Here is a 22240-nt window from a genome sequence, read left to right as displayed (position 1 = left end):
CTCATCCTCTGTCATCCCCTTCTCCTCCCGCCTTCAATCTTTCCCAGCATCAGGGTCTTTTCCAATGAGTCAGTTCTTCACATCGGGTGGCCAAAGTATTGGAGTTTCAGCTTCAGCATCAGTCCTTCCAATGAATATTAAGGGCTGATTTCCTTTGGGACTGACCGATTTGATTTCCTTGCAGTCCAAGGGACTCTCAAGAGTCTTTTCCAACACCAGAGTTCAAAAGCATCAGTTCTTCTGCACTCAGCTTTCTTTATAGTCCAACTCTCACATCTATACATGACTACTGGAAAAACCATAACTTTGACTAGATGGACCTTTGTTGGCAAAGTAATGTCTCTGCTTTTTACTATGCTGTCTAGGTTGGTCATAGCTTTTCTTCCAAGGAGCAAGCGTCTTTTAATTTCATGGCTGCAATCACCATCTGCAGTGATTTTGGAGTCCAAGAAAATAAAGTCTCTCACTCTTTCCATTGTTTCCCCATCTACTTGCCATGAAGGGATGGGACTGGATGCCATGATCTTTGTTTTCTGAATGTTGAATTTTAAGCCCACTTTTTCACTCTCCTCTTTCACTTTCATCAAGAGGCTCTTTAGTTCTCCTTTGCTTTCTGCCATAAGGGTACTGTCATCTACGTATCTGAGGTTATTGGTATTTCTCCCGGCAATCTTGATTCCAGCTTGTGCTTCGTCCAGCCCTGCATTTCCCCTGATGTACTCTGCTTATAAGTTAAATAAGCAGAGTGACAATATACAGCCCTGACCTACTCCTTTCCTGATTTGGAACCAGTCTGTTTTTCCATGTCTGGTTCTAACTGTTGTTTCTTGAACTGCATATAGATTTGTCCGGAGGCAGGTCAGGTGGTCTGGTATTCCCATCTCTTGAAGAATTTTCCAGTTTGTTGTGATCTACACAGTCAAAGGCTTTGGCATAATCAATGAAGCAAAAGTAGATGTTTTCTAGTATTCTCTTGCTTTTTCAATGATCCAACAGATATTGGCAATTTGATCTCTGGTTCCTCTGCCTTTTCTAAATCCAGCTTGAACATCTGGAGGTGGAAGTTGACCTCTTTAGATTCCTTGAAAAGAGTATTGGGTACCTATATGGCTCCCTGGACCTCACTTTGAAAACTGCTATTTTAGGATATGGTTTTTGCATGTCCATTTTATAAAAAGCATTGGTTAAAGAATTGCCAGAAGTCATACACAGCGAATTAGCAGTTAGATGACTGATACATGGTGGCTCTAAAGTCCCTGCTTTTGGTTTCCCCTCTGCTCTCCCCTTCTCTCCAGTGCTGCACAGTCCTTTTGTACCTGCCTTATTTGGGTATCATATATCTGAATATATAATATTATCTATATCAATACAATGCCATACTATATATATATATATGACAATTAATAATAGTGTAGATAAAATGTTCCTGGCACGCACTAGTGGTTACTCCTACTCTTCTCTCACCTCCTGTGTCTTCCTCCTCACAGTTTGTCTTGACTTGTACTTTTTCTTGGTTCTTAAAGGTCAGTTAACTTGTTTGTTTGTTTTCTCCTTTTGTTTCACTGTCTCTTTTGTCCTCTTGGCCGCTGATGTTCACACTCCTAGTACATGGTCTGGTTCTGCTGTCTGTCATACTTCACATATTAACTCCCTGCAGGTTTGGGATCATCATTAAGACAGGATTGCTCTTCATTCTGGCTGGAGAAATTCTTCCATGGCTTTCATTGTCACCACTCTGAGAATGAATTCTTTTCACAGTTATAATTTTGTCATCTTTCATTAAAAAGGGGTTAGGTCTTGTAAACCTTTACTGCATTAATGATGTTTATTTTAGACTTACAGAGTGCCAAAAGACAAAACAGGCACCACCAGGATTGGTGACCTAGCGCCCCAGGACATGAAGAAAGTTTGCCATTTAGCCCTAATTGAGCTGACTGCCCTCTATGATGTCTTGGGTATCGAACTGAAACAACAGAAAGCTGTGAAAATCAAAACAAGAGGTAATTTTGAAACAAAAACCAGTTGGATTTACTCCTGAGCTAGTAAGAATGAGCTTGGCTTTTTAGAAGTATCCTTTGTGGGGTGTGGGAAATGCATACATAACAAATTGCCTATAATCCGCACATGAATACATCTAAAGTTAGGATTCTAAAATCTTTGTAATTTGATAAATCTGTCTCCTATATTATAGAAGATAAAGGCATAATCAAATATTTAATTGCCATGGAAAAAAAAAGGAAATTCTTATCAAGGATTCTTAAATGCTCTCTCCTTTGAAAGCTGTATTTAAAACAACATTTGGTACATATACTTATTTCTAAGACTGGATCTTGACAACTGACATTAATATGGTTAATTCTCATCGATTATTTTTGCTTTATTTATTTGATAGCAAATGCACAGGCAGTTAGTAGTATGTCCCTTTGTTCATTTACAATCTACTTTTAACTGTTTTGCAAAAAATATTCTTCCTTCTTTGAAGACAATAATGTGATTTTGGCATATAATATCTCTAAATTGTGCATCTCTTGTGTATGCATAGTTTTTTTTTTTTCTTTGTAATCAGCTTGCTTTCCCCATTATATGAATAGGCTGTTTTGTTTTTTTTTTAATAATATGATAGAAAACAAACACCTCCTCAGTTCTTGTTTTTTTCCCAAGATTTTATTCATCTGAAAATCCAGTTAATTTTCTGTTGATAAAGCTATACTATTTAGGAATCTCTGACATCTCATTTAACTTTAAAGATATCTCTTAAAGAAAAACCAAGAATAGGGATTATTGAGTTGCTATGGTAACGTTAGCAAAGACAAGTATTCACCTGATGTAAGTTTTAGAGGCAATTTCTCTGTAGGACTGAAGTGTACCTTCCCTCAAGTCCTCTCTGCCATGCTGGGCCCCAGAAGACCCCGTTCTGTGTTTAGTTCCTTTGAGTGAGTATTTTAGCTTAAGGCTTGTGATGGTGAATTTCTGAGTCAAACAGTTCTGGTTTTCCACAGGTCCATTATGGATAAAGACTTCAGATGCTTTTTCAAAAGCTCATCACAAAGTCTTCTCCAGATAAAAAATAAAATTTTAATTTAAATAATTGTGAAAAAAAAAAGTTGTGACTCACTGTTAAAGACTTTCAGAGTGACTTAGAGAGGCCTTTTTAATTTTATCTCAGAATTGCCTCCTACCAGACAGAGAAATATTAAGCCATTCTCATTAAAAGTAACACTATTAATAAAATAGATTTTCTTTCCACCTTTTTTATATTTTTGTATCTTATCTAAGATATTTATGTTATAAAGTAGAATTTGATATGCTTAAAGATTATGCTTTTCTTAATTCCTAAACTAAAAGTTATTTACTAGGTTACTGACATTATTCTGAATGTCACAGTTTCCAATGTCTGTTTTCATATCACGGGATAATCCCCCTTTTCTTGTTCACAGATGATTTATATCTCCCTGATGATGTGTGTTACACTTTTTTGTTGTAACTGTTCACTCAGTGATGGGTGTGGGGTAGGAGGTGCTGGATAGAAGCTATACTTACATCAGACTGAAAGCATATAATTTTAATTTAGAAAAATTATAAATTATTACCTGTCATGTCTTCTGGAGTTGTTCCCAAATATATAAAAAAACAAATTTAAATTCACAAAGACCAAGTATCTACTGTGTTCTCTAAAGAAGAACATTTGTAGAGCAAGCTCATAATCTTGGCTGATTTTCCAAAAAGCAAATATTTACACTTTGCTATATTATAGAATGTTGCATGTCAGTTAAATATGAAAGAGATGAGTGATATTTGCTTTAAGTGAGAACTTTTAATTTGATTACATTTAGTAAATTATTTGCATATTTTGCCTATTCCCCTAGCACTCTATTTCTCTTTTGTAACAGTTATACTTTTCTAATTATTTTGGTGATGATCTGTAATCATTAGTTCAGTTGTCTTTGCTTGCTAGATTGCTCTATAAGGTGGAGCCAGAATTTTCCAATTAAGTTGTGTTTACCTAATTGGTAGGCAATGTCACCCACTTAGATGCTTGATATAGTTGTCTGATTGAATGACAATATCGGGAATCTGGTGCCTTAACATTTTTGCATTGATATTTCATAGGTTGATGAAAGTGAAGAGATTTCGTTGTTGTTTTTGCAGATTCTGGCCTTTTTTGTGTCCCATTGACAGTATTGTTAGAACAAGATCAGAAGAAAGTACCAGGAACTCGAATACCCTTGATATTTCAAAAAGTAAGTAGGCTCAAATGGGTCAGCATGGAGACAGCATACTTGAGATAATGGTGTTTTGTTTTTGTTTTTGCATTCATACTATTATAATATAGTTCTCCAATTGATATGCTCTTTTATTTTATGCTTTGGTTTTTCTATTCAGAAAACAGATTTGTTTCAAGGACTCATAATTTTTATTTCATGGTGATGCTTTCAGTGTTATTTCTTGTAACTGTGATTACCTGGCATCATTTTCCTGTCTTATATTAGCTGGCTTTGTATAATTGAGATTTCAATTCTATAATACATAAGAGTGGGGACTGCTGGTAAATTTCTAGGGAATTGAATCCTCATGAATATTTTATGCCTGTATGTATTTTCCAAGCTTTCCTATTTACAGTGAGGATGTCCAATTTAATTTACTAGTGCCTTCTCCCAAAGTAGGCAAAGAAACCATAAAGTAGAATTAGAAAATGATTGCTAAACTATAAAGTCACTTGTGTAGCCAACACTCAATTATTCATAAGGGGATTATCTATGACAATATAAAAGTTTCAGTCTAACCTCTGAGCCATCATTGTTCAGAAACACAGATTACATTGGATAAAAGACAGGGAATACCCCCGAGGAAGGCTAGTCACATCAGTTGTGGGCTACCCAAGACGCAGATTTTGCAACAGCTCAGGCATCTCAGTTTCTGAAAATTCATGGGTAGCAAGAATGGCAGTAGTAATGTTCTCAGTTGTTTGGCTCAACAAAGCCATTTAATTCTTAAGCTTAATCTACTTTGCACCAATTCTTCCATTATTCTAAGCCAGTCATTTACTATCTTACCTATTAGTACTAAGCTCTGATTTCTTCATTCCTCATAATCACCATTACATCCAAACCTGTGTCTCAGTGTTTCTCCTGGTGGACTGTGTTGTAGACAGCTTGTTCTACTCACCAGCTTCCTCTCGTCATTGCCTGCAGAACCTGTGTCTGTGTGGATAGTTCGTGATGTCTGTGATAACCAGAGAGATGCTTATGAATGGAGACCATAGATTCAAGTTCTTTTAATGGCAGTAAATGGTGTGAGTTACTTATGCGGATGGACAAAGCATGGATCTCAGTAGAACCCTTTCCCAGTATATTGGGGCTATTCAGAGAAACAGCACCAATAGGAGATTTCTCTTTCTCTCTCTCTTTGGGAGAGAGATGCTCAATAAATATTATTAAGTAAATGAAGGAATGACTGTGTGTTGGGGAGGAGGAGAGAGAAAGAGATACATGCAGCCACACACACACACACACACACACACACACAAACACACACACACGCTTTCCTTCATTCACTTATTCAATAATATTTATTGAGCATCTGTCTCTCTCTCGGGGTCAGGGGGAGAGAGAGATTTATTATATGTTAAAGAATTAGCTTCTGCAATTGTGGGGCCTGTCAAGTCTGAATTATGTACAGCAAGCTGGAAACACAGGCAAGGGTTAACATTTCAGGGTCGAGTCCAAATTCTGCAGGCGGAAACTCCTGTGGGGTTTCTGTGTTGCAGTCTTGAGGCAGAATTGTGCTGCTTTGGGGAACCTCAGTCTGGGTTCTTACAGCCTTCAGCTGACTGGATGAGGCCCACTCACATTATGGAAAGTAGTGCTTTACTCAAAGTCTACAGGTTACATGTTAATCGCATCTAAAAAACACCTTCACAGCAACATCTAGACTGGTGTTTGACTAAATAGCTGGGTACTCTAGCCCAGCTCAGTTGACACATCAGATTCACTATCACATCAGCTAAGAGCAAGCGTTGGTCCCAACAGAAGTCAGTGTTGCCTCCTGGTCAGACTCAGGATTGCATCCAGTACCCTATCATTTTCTCTTGACATTGTTTTCGTATTTAGTTAGTTTACATTTTTGGTCTCTTCAGACTTTTTAGAGACTCAGACTACCCACCAGTTTGAAATCTTTGGATAAGAGCCTTAAAGATTTGGGGTTCATATATTAAATAAAAGAGAATATATAGAGCTTTCTGTTAGATAACACTCATCTGTTTGTATCCCCTCTGAATGATAAGCAAAAAAAATCACCGTGATCTATTCCGAAAAGTATTTTTTTATCAGCTGACAATGCAATTAGGTATTCCCTTAATTTTATTGAAATGAAAGAATTGAAAACCACTGATTTGCGAAAATTTTTATTATCAGTCTTAACAGATTATATTTTCTCAGTTATTGAGAAATATACCTTAAAGAGACTTTAACAAAGCTTATCTAATATCTATAAATTGTATCTGGTTCCCCATGCCACTCCACCTCCCCGCCACCCCACACCTTAGAAACACACTGTTGAAACCATATTCCCAAAAGCACTGGAGAAATAGAAATATTCTTAACTTTTATCTATGGCAAAATTCTGGCAAATTAGTAAATCATATTTTCATAATAAAGTATTATTTGTATTTTAACAATGACAATAGAATGTAGCTAAAATATGTTATTCTCAAAGTGAGAAATAATGAGAATAATGACAGTGTATATATACATTCTCTGTTGAATGCTAGTATTCAGCATTAGAGAATAATAAAAAACATTAAAACATAAAAATGTAAAAATTATTCTTGTTCAGTTATTTAGAAATCATCAGAATTGCCTGTGTATTCAATAAAAGCAAAATTCGTCTTACTGCTAAAAACTAATTTGATCCAGCTACTGGCATGCAATTTTATTTTTTGTTAATAGAATATTTTAAACATTTTATAAGATGAAATAAAACAAATTGCTTGTATGTTGAATAAATGTTACATGGTATTATTTGATATATTTAATTTTAAATACTTTATTGAATAATGTTCATCTAATCTAAAATAATTCATTTAAAGATTTTTTTCCCCATGAGTTTTTATCCAGTGTAACTTGAAAAATGTCTCAAAAATCATTCCAGTTGAATTTTTGAAATTCAGTGCTTCTATTTTCAGTCAATAATAACTACTTGGGAGACTATTCTTTGCTTTGTTCTTACCTGACTAAGTCAAAATTAGTACAGACTTTGGCCATAATCCAGGGATATAAGAGGTGGGGTCATGGAGGATATTTGTGCCCTCTTCCAGTGTCTATGTGCTATAATAAATCGTACTTGAGAACATCTAGATAAAGGTCAAAAGACGTCATTCATGATGCAATGCTTTGCTCCTAATAGACATTTTTATAAGCATGGGGAAAATAGTAAGCTTTATGTTATTTATAAAGCCTTGGTAAATCATTAAGGAGGTTTCTCTGAAAAAAAAAAAATTAAAATTTTATACTGTTTTGGCAGTCTGGAAGATGTTGTGCCTCAGGGTATGCAGAGGGTATTATAGTAAGTTTGGGCCTGAGAGAAAAGTAGGTTTGTCTTTTAGAAGAAGGCTATTGTGAAAGGAGGGGAATGGATGGTAAGGAAAGCCTATATGATGCTAGCAATTCCTTATATTTAAATTGAGAACAAGGAAATTGATTTTTTGAAATAGTCAGTGAAAAGTGAAAGTCACTCAGTAATGCAACCCCATGGACTGTAGTCCGCCACGCTCCTCGGTCCATGGAATTTTCCAGGCAAGAATACTGGAGTGGGTTGTCAGTCCCTTTTCCAGGGGATCTTCCCAATCCAGGGATCAAACCCAGGTCTCCCACAATGCAGATGGATTTTTTACCATCTGAGCCACCAGGGAAGCCCTTAAAATAATCAAGTGTGAAAGTTGCTCAGTTGTGTCTGACTCTCTGCGACCTCATGGACTATACAGTCCGTGGAATTCTCCAGGCCAGAATACTGGAGTGGGTAGCCTTTCCCTTCTCCAGGGGATCTTCCCAACCTAGGGAGTGAACCCAGGTCTCCCACATTGCAGGTGGATTCTTTACCAGCTGAGTCACAGGGAAGCTAAAATAGTCAAGTACCCCTCTAAAAATCCTTTGTGTACTGCCCAGGGAATGCATATTCCAATTGAAAGTCTCTGCCAAGAAACTAACCACTTCCGAGCTTCCAGTGTTATGTCATTGAAATTTCTCCATTTTCTTATTCTTGTGGGTTTCTGTCTTATTAAAACAAACAAAAAAACTTAGAGATCTGTGTGTATTCATCAGGTATGATTTAGAAACCCCGTACCAAAACTGTTTTTTTAATTTAAGTTTATCACCAAAAGCTTAAAGCCTAAAAATGAATATTTGGAAGCAGTTTTTTTTTTTCCTTCGTATCATAAACAATTTTTTCTTTGAACAAACTGAAAAGGAGGTGTAAATATGCAAATACTGTAATTTCATAAGATGTATTTGATTGCAGAATGTATGTTTGTGAAAAAGCAGAAGAAATGGATCATCTTAGTTACTTTTAAACAGTGAACATGGGTCAGTCTCTATTCGGGATATTGCAGGTGCTCTGTGAAGCTATATACTTTTGTTCCAAAGGACCCAACTTTTTCCAAATTACAACCAAAGTTTTGGGATATATTGGCTTAAAGATGAGTAGTGATTGTGCCACAGCATTCAAAACTTAGTGAAATCCAGTTAACATGTCACTGTATTCAATTTTTATTTATTTATGTATGAAGGAGATGTTAACTTTGAGACTGTACCTATTAAAATGCCAAAATCAGAATGTCCTTCTGTTTATACACAGCTGATTTCTCGCATTGAAGAGGGAGGTTTGGAAACCGAAGGTCTCTTAAGAATCCCTGGAGTTGCTGTTCGAATCAAGGTGATTTCTTGGTTCTACTCATGAAAATAACTGTTTAATTAAACTTTTTGCATCTGCAAAGCTCAGTTGTCCTCCCCACTCTTTCTTCCCATTTTAGAAGATGAAAAAACACAAAAACATCTTAACATTCAGTTTATATTAGCTTCTCTACAGTCTCTTATGATTGTAAATTTTGACTTTTTTTTTTTCAAAATCACCCTATTACCAGTAACAATACTGTAATAAGTAAAGAGGCAAATGATTTTACTCTCCAACTGTGCAGATATAAAATAGGAACAAAAGTAAACAAGCAGAAGACAAGAGCAGTTCTGTCCTGCTGATGGAAAGAGAACATGATGAGTCAAAATACTAAGAAGGGACTGCTGACAGTCTGCATGAGTAACAGCGTGAGATTTATTTCTTTTTCTTTTTTAAAGGGCAGGATGGTAAACTCCACCAGGTGGGCAGAGTAGGGGACTTGACATTAGTCTCCGTACATTATCAGTCGTAGTGAGCTGGCAAAATGAGATTGTCTTAACCGCTCCTGGCTGTCCCAGTTCCTTGGCTCACTGGATCCAAGGGTAGCCTGAGTCTGGCTTGTGAAAGAGTCAAGGGGATTCCCAGGCTTTCCAGTTGGAACCCCCTTTCTCACTCCCCTTCTTTCTTCTTTCTCAAGATGATATTTCCTTCCCACTTTCCTAGGATACTGTGTGTCCTCCTCCTTTCTCTGTTCCTGACTCCTGCTTTGGGGAATCCAGTATCCAATGAATGCTTGGTCTAAGTAGAATTACCCTGCAGATGATGTAGATGGAATGTGCCTCTCCAGGGATTTGCATTTAATGGGGACTTCATACTTGGAATTGTAGTTCTATCTGGAAAACTTATCTAGGGAATTTTTTGATTATCAGTCATTAAAAACCTCCTTAACCCTTATCCTCCAAATTCAGCTCTAGCTCTAAAAAGATAACACAAGTCACTGGCCACATCCAATAGTTTGTCTTCCTGAATTTGTAAATCCAAGAAAAAATAGGATAAAGGGAAGAGATATTCCCTGTTCATCTCCTAAAGATGTATTCTGTATGAGCTCTTTAGAGCTAGATCAGGAAGAAATGACTCTTGGTTGGTGTACACTCTCCTAGCCAGTTGTGGCCTTGGCAATGCCAGGTCTGTGCAAAGATTCCACAGTTTGCATCACTTGCTGATTTTGATAAGCTTCTTCAGTTTAAAGCACTAGTTTCGGCTTACATGGCTCTTACCACATTGTGATCTCAGTTTAATCGGATTTGAGTAACCTGATAAATCATGAGAAACGCTGGGCTGGATGAAGCACAGTCTGGAATCAAGATTACCAGTAGAAATATCAATAACCTCAGATATTCAGATGACACCACCCTTATGGCAGAAAGTGAAGAGGAACTAAAGAGCCTCTTGATGAAAGTGAAAGAGGAGAGTGAAAAAATTGGCTTAAAGCTCAACATTCAGAAAACTAAGATCATGGCATCTGGTCCCATCACTTCATGGCAAATAGATGGGGAAACGGTGGAAACAATGTCAGACTTTATTTTTTGGGGCTCCAAAATCACTGCCGATGGTGACTGCAGCCATGAAATTAAAAGACACACTCCTTGGAAGGAAAGTTATGACCAACCTGCTGCTGCTGCTGCTGCTAAGTCGCTTCAGTCATGTCCGACTGTGTGTGACTCCATTTATGGCAACCTAGACAGCATAGGTCCGTCTAGTCAAGGCTATGGTTTTTCCTGTGGTCATATATGGATGTGAGAGTTGGACTCTGAAGAAAGCTGAGCGCCGAAGAATTGATGCTTTTGAACTGTGATGTTGGAGAAGACTCTTGAGAGTTCCTTGGACTGCAAGCAGATCCAACCAGTCCATCCTAAAGGAGATCAGTCCTGAGTGTTCATTGGAAGGACTGATGGTGAAGCTAAAATTCCGATACTGTGGCCACCTGATGCGGAAAGCTGACCCATTTGAAAAGACCCTGATGCTGGGAAAGATTGAAGGTGGGAGAAGAAGGGGATGGCATAGGATGAGATGGTTGGATAGCATCACCGACTCAATGGGGATGAGTTTGGATAAACTCCGGGAGTTGGTGATGGACAGGGAGGCCTGGCATGCTGCAGTCCAGGGAGCTGCAAAGAGTTGGACACGATTAAGCGACTCACTTCATTTGCTGACACTTGTGGCAGTTTCCAGAGAAGGCAATGGCACCCCACTCCAGTACTCTTGCCTGGAAAATCCCATGAATGGAGGAGCCTGGTAGGCTGCAGTCCATGGGGTCGCTAAGAGTCGGGCACAACTGAGAGACTTCACTTTCACTTTTCACTTTCATGCATCGGAGAAGGAAATGGCAACCCACTCCAGTGTTCTTGCCTGGAGAATCCCAGGGATGGGGAGCCTGGTGGGCTGCCGTCTATGGGGTCGCACAGAGTCGGACACGACTGAAGCGACTTAGCAGTAGCAGCAGTAGCAGTGGCAGTTTCACCACTAGTCAGTCAGAGACAGTGTGTGTGATTGGGAGATGAGTCCTGTCGAGAAATACATTCTCTAACAGAGAAAGGGTCCCTCAGAAGCCAGTTACATGACTCCATTCTACCCATCTTAGCAAGAAGACTGGTTTCCACATCACTGTTCATGTCCCACATTAGCAAAAGGTGATGGCCAACTCAGGAGAGTCATAAACATGTTTACTTTAGTACACAAAGTTAAGTCGCTCAGTCATGTCTGACTCTTTGCTACCCCGTGGACTGTAGCCCACCAGGCTTCTCCATCCATGGGATTCTCCAGGCAAGAATACTGGAGTGGGTTGCCATTTCCTTCTCCAGGGGATCTTCCCGACCCAGGGATCGAACCCAGGTCTCCTACCTTGCAGGCAGACGCTTTAACCTCTGAGCCACCAGGGAAGCCTTAGTTCACAAAGATGGATGTAATGTGGATTTCACATTTTGGCCAGATCGCTGGCAGAGGAGTATATTCAACTATATGTAACTTCTTAGAAGTCAATGAAGTAGATTCAGCTGGCTCAACACAGCCTTTTATCACAGACTGAATGATACGGCACCTGGTCTCTGTTTTGTACATAATGTAAAGATGACATGCAAAATTTAGGGTTGTCATCCCTTCCCCACCAAATTTCTTGGACTCTCCCTCCCATTCCATCCCCTTCTCCTCCTCCTCTCTTTTCCCTCTTCTTCGTTCTCTCGCCCCCTTTCTCCCTCTTCCGCAGGCCTTCTTTCCTTCCCTCCCTTCCTCCCCATCTCCTTCCCCTCTCCTTTCTTTCATCCCTCTCTCCTCTCACCTTTCTTTCCCCCCATTTCTAGGTTTGCCTTTGTGTATTTCACCAATTACAAAAAATAAGTAGGGTAGAGGATGGAATTGTGTTGGGAAGAGAAAGTGTAATAAATTTACCTTATAGGAAAAACAACATTTCTTGGGAGAACAGTTTCAAATATTAGAAGGGAGTGACAGAAACTTGGAAGGGTTTCTAACATAATCGGATTTATGCCACAGTAAAAAAGCATATAGAAAATAGTAATTATGAAACAAAACTGATTTATTATTAATAATTTGCCTGGCAGATTTTGTGGAGTCCTTGAGGTAAATGAATTAGGTACTTCTAATTCCACAAGGACTCCAGCTGTTTTTTGCAGCTGGCAGCAGGATGGCTGGGTCACTGACAGCCTACACGTTTAAGATGGGGTATTTTTCGTACCTCATTTGCTTTGGAATTTGGTTTTCCATTTTCCAGAGGTGACTAATCAGAGGTGGCCCTTTGCTTTAGGTCCATAGATTGATTAAGTATTTTGTTACATAATGTACACTTCTAAATAAAGCACAGACTTTTTCTTTAAATAATTTTTTAAAAGTTGGTGAAAAATTATAGTATCTAAGTAAAGCCCCCAAGTGTAAAGTCTGTTTTAACTGTTCTTTTATTTCAGCCTCTACTGCTTAAGGTTTTTTGCCTATCCTGGAAAATGTGTAAAGTCTTGGAATTCTAGACCTTATCTATCATTTTCATTGATGAATTACGCTTGAGGTAGGAGAAGGAATATTTTTCTGAGTAATAGAGAAGTGTTGGCCTTTAGTAGTTTCAGATGTCTTTTCAAAAAAGTAACATCTTGAGACTTCCCTGGTGGCCTGGTGGTTAAGAACCAGCCTTGCAGTGCAGAGGACGCAGGTTGGGGAACTAAGATCCCCCATGTCGTGGGCAGCTAAGCTTGCCAGCCACAGCTAGAGAGCCTCCACACCGCAACGAAAGACCCTATGCAACCAAATTAATAAATAAATATTAAAACAAATAATAAAAAGCCACAAAAGGGTAGTATCTCTTCTGAAGTGGGAAGTATATCAGTCTCAGCAAGGAAAAATAAATCAACTTACTGGTAGCTTTTTTTTTTCCCCCTTTCTCTCTTCTGCCTTTCAGAATCTTTGCCAAGAACTAGAAGCAAAGTTCTATGAAGGGACTTTTAATTGGGAAAGTGTCAAGCAGCATGATGCCGCCAGCCTGCTGAAGCTCTTTATCCGGGAGCTGCCCCAGCCACTGCTCAGTGTAGAATATCTCAAAGCTTTCCAGGCTGTCCAGAGTAAGTGCCACCCCTCTTTGAAGCAATCGTTGAGTCAGTGCCATCCATATTAATTGCTTTAATGACATTTTGCTTTGTGAAGAATATAACCAGATATATTTGGGTAGACACACTGACTCATTGATGTCAGTGAGTAAAAAAATACCACTCGTTTTCTTTTCCTTTATAAATATACATCTAGGAGTAAATAGATAACAGATCTATCTGTATCTCTTCAGGTGCGGATTAATTACGTGCCCTTTAAGCAATAGTGTATGTATTTTATATTAAAAGCTGGAAACGTCACATTTATTTTTTAATAGAATGAATCACGTAAGCTCTCTGATACATTTTTCTTGCCAAGTGTTAAAAGCAACACTTACTGGAGAAGCTGTGGATTAACAGTTATCATAAAAGCACAAGGAGATGTGACAGAGTCTGTGATTATTTCCTGAAAAATTAGCTTCTGAAATTGTCATGCAGAAACATGGAGCAAATCATTTGACTGCTTCATTGGTCGGGGGGCAACAGATTTCTTATGTCTTTCCATTTTGTGGTCTTGGGCAGGCTCCAAATTAACGTCTTGAATAGTTCTCAATTCCTTTCCAGTGAACAGAGAGATCTGATGAGGTTCATGTACTGGCATAATTATCCCTTTTAGTCATAGAGACCATCAAAAAAGGGAAAATGCTGTCACCACATTCTAGTGACCAAGCCAGACTTTAAGTTCCAAATTGGGACACTTTTGAGAGTGAAAGAGAAGCACTGTTAATGATTATGCTGCACTGACTGCAGTGTCAACCAGAACTTTTCCAGGCTGTTCTTTTTTTTAATTGAAGTATATTGGCATATAATATTATAGTAGTTTCACATGTACAATATTTGTTATTTGCATGCATTGCAAAGTGATCATCATAATGTCTACTTAACATCTGTAACCGTTCATAATTATAGAAAAATGTTTTCTTGTAATGAGAACTTTAAAGATCTACTCTTAGTAACTTTAAAGTATGTAATAGAGTAGTAGTAACTATAGTTGCCACGCATAGTCTGATGCATAGTCACTCAGTTGTGTCTTACTCTTTGCTACGCTATGGACTGTGGTCCACCAGACTCCTCTGTCCAAGGGATTCTCCAGGCAACAAGGAGTGGATTGCCATGCCCTCCTCCAGGGGCTCTTCCTGACCCAGGGAACAAACCCGTGTCTCCTGCGGCCCCTGCATCGGCCGGTGAATGCTTTTACCACTGAGCCACCTGGAAAGCCGTAGCTGCCATGCTTGCATTATTTCCCTGAGACTGACTTATTTTGTAATTGGAAGTTTGTACTTTTTGTCTGCCTTTAGCCATTTCCCCTCCTGACCCCAAAACCTATGGTGGTTCACATTGTTCCACTAACCTGTTCTCTGTATATATGTGAGCTGTTTTTGTTTTAGATTCTATATATAAGTGAGATCATAAGATATTTGTCTTTCTCCATCTTATTTCACTTAGCATAATGCAGTCAAGGTTCATCCATGTTGTTGAAAATGGCCAGATTTTTTTTATGACTGAATATTATTCCATTATGTTCCAAGCTATTCTTAAAGCATGTCGTATTGAGATGTTTCCCATGGCTTATCTCATTTAAGGATAGGGATATCATAAATGATATCACCATATCGTTTATTCAGAATTTTTAGGGAAGTATTGAAATTGTCATTTAAAATATTTTTTTAATGGTTAAGTTGTGCTATTTTGCATATATAGTCCTTAGATATGGATTGAAGGACCAAATTTATCCCCGAGAAGTAAAAGCAAGAATGATTCCAGATATCCACGAGTATTACTTATTGGGGTGGGGGTACTGAAAATAGGAAATATCAATAATAATAATGTACCTCTTCAACTCTCTCATTGCTGATTGGTTTTCTTATTCTTTCCACAAATATTTATCGAGCACTTTTTGTGTTCCAGGCTTTGTTTTACATATTCCTGTTGGAATTGATAGGCTTTTAACTATGGACATCACATAATTTGTTCACTCACCATGAAAAGAAGCTTCACCGTTACAGGTGCACTCTGACACTGTATTATAAAAGGTCCAATCTCCTCTGCTTTTTAATTGGGGAATAATTATCATGCAGAAGTTAAAATTATTTCCAAAGCACTGTTGTGTGTCTGCAAACATAAGGCTGCCGTCATACGCTCACAGTTGGAAGTGAGCATTCCGAGAAAGAGAAAGCTCTACTTTAACAGCTGCTTCTCCTGATCTCCCCCACACACACTCTCAACAAGGCTTACTGCTCACTCATTGTGTCTCACATTTCACAGTGATGTTTATGCCAAATAACTTTTTTCTTGCAAAACAGAAAAAGAAAGTAAAGAGAAGTATTTGGTAAAGGCAAGCATTCAGATGTATTTAATCTGTCTGCAGATCTTCCAACCAGAAAGCAACAACTACAGGCTTTGAACCTTCTTGTCATCCTCCTGCCTGATGCAAACAGAGACACACTCAAGGTCAGCTGGTTTCATTTACGCTAAATATCCCTCAGAACTACGAGTCATTTTTCATTATTTGTGGCAAAACAAAATAATGTTATTGTGGAAATGTTAGTAGTTGTCTATAAAGTGAAGACCTATTTTTAAGGAGAGATGATGAAAGTCGTTAACTCTTTATTAATTTATTACCCAGGTTAGTCATGTTAATAGTATCATTAGGTTTTTTAAATTTTTTTGGTCTTTTTTTCAACTGTAACATTTCTTCTACAGGTGATTGAGGTTCATTTGTTAATAAAAACATGAATGTATTTTTTTTTTCTATTATTCCTGTATTTTCCAGTTTTATTTAGTGAGCATGTACTAGTAAGGTAAAAATTGAATGTTTAAAAAGGAACTCCTAAAGTTCACCAAATATAGCCCATTGCTGCCTAAAGATGTTACATGTGTTTGTAGTTCCAAGCAGTAGAGTTTGAAATAAGTCATAATGATGAACTTGAAATGTTTGATTAGTCAAAAGATACACCAACTCAAGTTCTAGTCATTTCTCTAAGGGCTTACCCTGAGTTTCTGATCTATATCATCATTTCACAGTGATTTGGTCTGATAGTCATATGATTAAATACCATTTATTATGTATCATCAGCGGCTTTCATAATAATCAGTGGATTGTTCCACATTGATTAGTTTTCCTTAATGGTAAAAAATTTTAGAGTAGTTAAAAAAGGTTTAATTATAAACTCTTAGAAAAAAAATTTTTAATATAATTTAGAAAGCACATCTACCTTATGTTTTACTGTTACCTTAAAAAGTAAGTTTTTTTAATACAAATAAAAGTTTTTTTTCTACAAGTAAGGGTGCAGCCCTTGCCCATTTACCCCCTATAGTTCCTTATATTTAAAATGAAAAAGAAGCACGTCAAAAAATTTCCTGTCGAGAAAACAAAACCACCAGTTGGTAAACCTTGGAAATGTTTTTCTGTACCTCATTAAGACTCCTTGAACTGAAACCAGGTGAGCAAATTCCCTGCCCTTGGAATAAATGTCAATACTCAACTTTTCTGCCTGAAGCAGTTGATGAGGATTGCTGGAATAAAACGTTACATCGCCGCAAGAGAACTTCCAATGAGTTGTTCCCTTTACTAAGTCAGAAAATAATCTTTCGCTTCACTGATTAACTTTGTGAGTAGCTGAGAATAGGTTTGGTTTGGTTTTGGAGACAGAGGCCAGCTCCAGGAAGGGTTGTATTCAAGCATCATGTGACCAAGGCTGCTGTGTATGGGTGGGTAGACTGTGGCTAAAATGGGGACGTCGGGTCCAGGACGAGGTGGGGACTGATTTTCAGTCTGTGCTCTGCCTTGTCATAGTTCATCAACTACCCAGAAAGAGGAATTTAGTCCATCTTTTTTTTCATTCACATAAAGGTGCCTATCTGTGTGATGGCCCTGTGAACGGCCAGTATAAAATGGAAATAGAAAGACACATGAGGTACTTAAAATATGCCTACTTTCAAAAGAGTTCAACTAGCAGTGGAGGAAACACTTATTCCAATATGGTTACTATTGGGCAAGGTTGGCCCAGAACTCATTCTTGGATTTTGCCTTTAAACCCCAGGCACATTCTTTTAAGACAAAATCTGTTTAAGAGTGTTTTTTTTGTTTTTTTTTTGTTTTTTTTCCTTCAATTTTAGTTTTACTTTTAGGACATAAAGTTACTGGAGTACAATTGTATAAGTAAGTGGGAAATACTTTCTTGGGGTAAAAAATTGGAAATTGCCAAACAGTTTTACTAATTTACTTAAGCTTTAGTAGTTTAATTAGCCAGATCTGATAAAGGTTTCACCAACATGTCTAATACCAGAAATGCTGAAACAAGTATAGCATGCATACAAAAGAATAAACCATTTAAATGTAGTTCTCTAAAAGAGAAGGGAAACTTCATCACAATATGATTTCAGGAAGCTCAATGCAAACTTCCTCAATTTTTCCAATTTTGCCACTCTTTCTATTGCCATTTGGAGGGATAGGATCATATACATGACTTGTATAGCCAATTTGTACAGCACATCTAAGGGTTTGGAGGGACCATATTAAACCCTATATCCTAGTTTAAATCTAAGACAACAGATGTCTTTAGGGAACTTGTTGACCAGGATTTTTTTTTTAACCTTGGATTATGTGCATTTGGACTAGTGATCAAACCTACCTTTGACTTGGAGGAATAACAAAGACTAATGTTAACAGTGGGGAATCCATGTTAATGTTATTATTGACAAGCATTTATCTTTTTTGTAGTTTCAGCAAATTCATTGTATATATTTTGTTGCTTAATCTTGGCAGGCTAGGAAATTAGTATTCCCATTTTATGAATAAGAAGACTTTAAGGAACGGGATGTCAAAAGGTTTACCCTAAGATCACACAGAGCTGATTAGTAACTAACTGTAATGAGACTCAAACTGAGTTTTCAGAGAGTGGGCCCAGTGACATTTATATAACACCAGACTGGTGATAGATACTTTTTTTTTTCGGCCGTACTCTGCCACATGTGGGATCTTAGTTCTCTGACTAGGGATCGAACCTATACCCCCTGCATTGGAAGTGTGGAGTCTTAAACACTGGACCCAGGGAAGTCCTGGTGATAGATACTTTTAAGAAAAGGGAGCTCTTATAGATCAGATATAGTGACAATACATCCGAAGATGACGTTCTTTCAGCAAAGCCTAGGCTAACATTTTATTAATTTTATGTCTATACACATAACATTCTAATATCCTAATAGTAGTATTTTGATTAACTTTATTGCATTATGCACACTACCTTTAAGTGGTTTATTACCTAAACTCTGTAATTTATGCTTGTAAAGTAAGACACTGTTCCCTGAATAATTATTCTGGTCTCTGGAACAAAATTAAATATTTTTTCCAAACCTTACCAATTAATCTTTTGTCCTCATTTGAGACGGTATTGTTTCTACATAAGCTTATTCTTGGATTACAGTTTAACTTTCTGAGCACTGGATCAAAAATTAGATACATGAATCTCATTGTTAGATAGTAAGGCTATGACTTTAGTTTGTTTCAAACTTTGAGGGTCTATATAACAGCTAAACTGGATTCAGGATCAAGCTTTTAGAGCTTATAGGAATTTTTTTTCCCTAAAAATTTTGTGAGAGAAGAACAGTTTTTTGTTGTTGTTGTTTTTCCATTTTGGCATAGTTTATTTGGCCTTTTTTACGTAGGAATTTTAGGCTAAATATGAAAACATGCTTCTTTTAATAGTTAAGAGTTCAGAAACAAAGCCAATAGATAGGTAATTAAGTTACTTCGCCCCCATTTGCTCACTCTATGACATCGCGTAAATTACATCCATTCTCTTAGATTCTGTTTTCTCATCTGTATGATGGAAGTCGTTACAGCTTCGATTTCCAATCAGGATTAAGTGAAATGATGTCTACGAAGTTCTTAAAACAATGCCTTGCTCATAGATATCATTGACTATCTGTGCAGTTATTGTTGTTAATGGTTTAGACCAAAACTGATGTGCAGAAGAACTGGAAGCTTTCTGTCCTGGCAGAAGGGTGGTCTAAGCTGCCTGTGGTTGTTGTGTAGGAGGGGCTTGGAGGAGACTTAAGTATTGGCGATAGAGATGGGAAGTGGGTGGCATCAAACTGAGCATAAACTAGCTTGGTCTGGTGAAAAGCTTCTTTTCATTTTTTTTTTTTTTTTTTTTAATTCTCTTCTTTTTGTCTCTAGCTATTCCCCTTCCTCCCCATCAGAGTAGATTTCATGTCAGCCAGCTACTGAATCCCTTAAAACAAATGCAACTGAGATTGAATGAATCCTTTTAAGGTTTTTCTTTTCTTTTTTTAAAATTTTAATTCCTAAAGTACAGCACTTCCTGCAAAGTGAATATCTGTTTGATATTTTAACTATTTTTCAGTGCTCCATGGCTTGGTAGGCATGCAGTTTGATGCTTCTCCATTCCTCTCTCCACTGGCAGCTCAGATGTGTGTCTCTTGCATCATTCCCCAGGGCCATAGTCCTTAGCAGACACACAGCTCCACCTCAGGGTGTGTTAACCAATGGAGCAGCTTTGAGGACAGGGCCCGCTGGATGTGGCCAGCTGACTATGGTTATGTTCAACTTAGTTATTTTCTTTTAAGTAAATAAAAATCTCATGTGCTACAGTGCTTTAATCTCTTATCTTCATGTATGACACAGATCTCAAAGAGCCATTTCTGTTTCAGGCCCTGCTTGAATTTCTCCAAAGAGTCGTAGACAATAAAGAGAAAAATAAGATGACAGTCATGAATGTCGCAATGGTCATGGCCCCAAATCTCTTCATGTATCACACATTGGGTTTGAAGTCTGGTGAACAGCGAGAATTTGTAATGGCAGCCGGGATAGCTAATATCATGCACTTACTGATTAGGTATCAAAAACTCCTGTGGACAGTAAGTATATATTTCCAAGCTCTGTTAATGTGATAATATCTAGATCTTGAAGTCTTTATTATTTTTATATTGTTATAGTCTCTGCAAAAAAGTAACCAATATAGGTGATTTCAAATGCAGTTAAAAAAAACTAATGTTTTAAATCTCATTTCTTAAAATGCCAACATGATTTTATTGTTTCAATTTGGTAACTTCTAAAATATATTATTTTTGCTAATGGAATTTCTGAGGATTATTTTTTCCTGGATTATTGTTAGGCATCCATCAGCTCTTGGGGAGTTTTTCTTTCTCTTCTGACAGGAGAGGCTAGCTGGTTAGCTTTTAGAAGAGGTCTATAGGTTAAAGAGGCAAGGTTATAGATAGGGAAACCCTAAAGGGGCCAGCCATTGAGGTGGTGACCCCTAATGCCAGTTACCTCAGGCATTCCCTTCTCCATGGGTCTCCCCAACCCAGGGACCAAACCCCGGTCTCCTGCATTGCAGGTAGATTCTTTACCATCTGAGCCAGCAGGGAAGCCCCCACACAAAGGGGCCAACTGTTGAGGTCAGTTACCTCAGGCAGTCTCCAGTCTTGGCATAGGAAATGGCCACTATGTCCTTGAACTTCACCGAGCCTCTCTTTGAACCTTACGCAGTGGGTGGTAACTTGTATCACCTGAAGCCTCTGAACGCATGGTGAGTAATATGATCCATTTTTTCCCCACAGATTTAATGAATTGCATAGTCTTATCAAATAGATAAAACTTTTACTTCTCTCCAAATATAAGAAATAAAGATAATTATTTCAATAGTTGAAAATGTTGCCTCTTCTTTTTCCTCCCCAAACTTGATTTCATTTCTTCATAGATTCCCAAGTTTATTGTCAACCAAGTGAGGAAGCAAAACACTGAAAATCAAAGAAAAGATAAAAAAGCCATGAAGAAATTGCTGAAGAAAATGGCTTATGATCGAGAAAAATATGAAAAGCAAGATAAGAGTGCAAATGATGTAAGAAACAATTTGAAGATATATGTATTTATGCAGATTGCAGTGCTGTTTTTAATATCATGTATACATCAAAGAGTTTAAAATGTTTTATAGTATGACTTTCTACACACTTGCTAAGCTCTGGTACTGTTTATACGTTAAAGGCGTTAATAAGGGTAACTATGCTCATTAGTATTAATAATAAGTAGGGATAGTTGCACAGGTCTTGGTCGCTCAGCCTGTGAGTTTGTTGATAAAGAACAAAGGAAAATAACAAGAAAGGAATGTCTCATCACACACCCACCCTCACTCACCCACGTGTACACACACAGATGACATGGAGTAGCAGTTGTCCACCAGTTGTAATGTTTAGTGGCTAAAGAGTCTCTTGTGTGAACCACTGATCTTTTCTTCACTTTTCTTATCTGTAAAATGGGGAAAAATAACTAACCCTGAAAAACAAATAGGTAAGTATTAGTGTTGTGCCTAAAATCCTCCCTGGACTTCAGTGAGTCTTCAAAGGGTCTTAATGGGGTCATAAGAATTTGGAAAGAGTTACGTTGGAACACAGAAAATTAAAATATTTTTAAAAGGGATATCTAAATATTAGTAATCATAATCTTCTGTAAGAATATCTTAAGAACTGGGCTAAAATAATGAAATGTCCATGAAAACACATTTAGAAGTGAGTTATGAAAGCTCTAACTTAAGAACATGAAAAGCAAGGGTTTCTATTGTTCTATTTATGGTGAAGACACCCTTCCACCACCAGCCCCACCATTGAGGTTCCTCAGTTACATGCTGACATCTTGTGGAATAATATGGAAGTGCACTTACCAGCCTTTGTCTGATTTTCCTGCTTTG

General features: G+C 37.7%; 1 protein-coding gene across 2 annotated transcripts in view; it reads left to right on the top strand.

Annotated features, from left to right (window-relative positions):
• Positions 1 to 22240, top strand: part of ARHGAP18 (Rho GTPase activating protein 18) — a 133006-nt gene that overhangs the window by 92494 nt on the left and 18272 nt on the right. For both annotated transcript variants that reach the window (NM_001434920.1, XM_059889630.1), the window contains exons 6-12: positions 1835 to 2000; positions 4150 to 4241; positions 8851 to 8928; positions 13346 to 13505; positions 15898 to 15980; positions 20205 to 20411; positions 21257 to 21397. In NM_001434920.1, coding sequence (NP_001421849.1) covers positions 1835 to 2000; positions 4150 to 4241; positions 8851 to 8928; positions 13346 to 13505; positions 15898 to 15980; positions 20205 to 20411; positions 21257 to 21397 — 927 coding nt within the window. The remainder of the gene's footprint in view (positions 1 to 1834; positions 2001 to 4149; positions 4242 to 8850; positions 8929 to 13345; positions 13506 to 15897; positions 15981 to 20204; positions 20412 to 21256; positions 21398 to 22240) is intronic.

The sequence above is a fragment of the Bos taurus genome, chromosome 9 (genome assembly GCF_002263795.3).
Source record: "Bos taurus isolate L1 Dominette 01449 registration number 42190680 breed Hereford chromosome 9, ARS-UCD2.0, whole genome shotgun sequence".
Lineage (NCBI taxonomy): Eukaryota > Metazoa > Chordata > Mammalia > Artiodactyla > Bovidae > Bos > Bos taurus.
The sequence above is the reverse complement of the archived record's forward strand: the minus strand, read 5'-3'. Positions and strand labels throughout refer to the sequence as shown.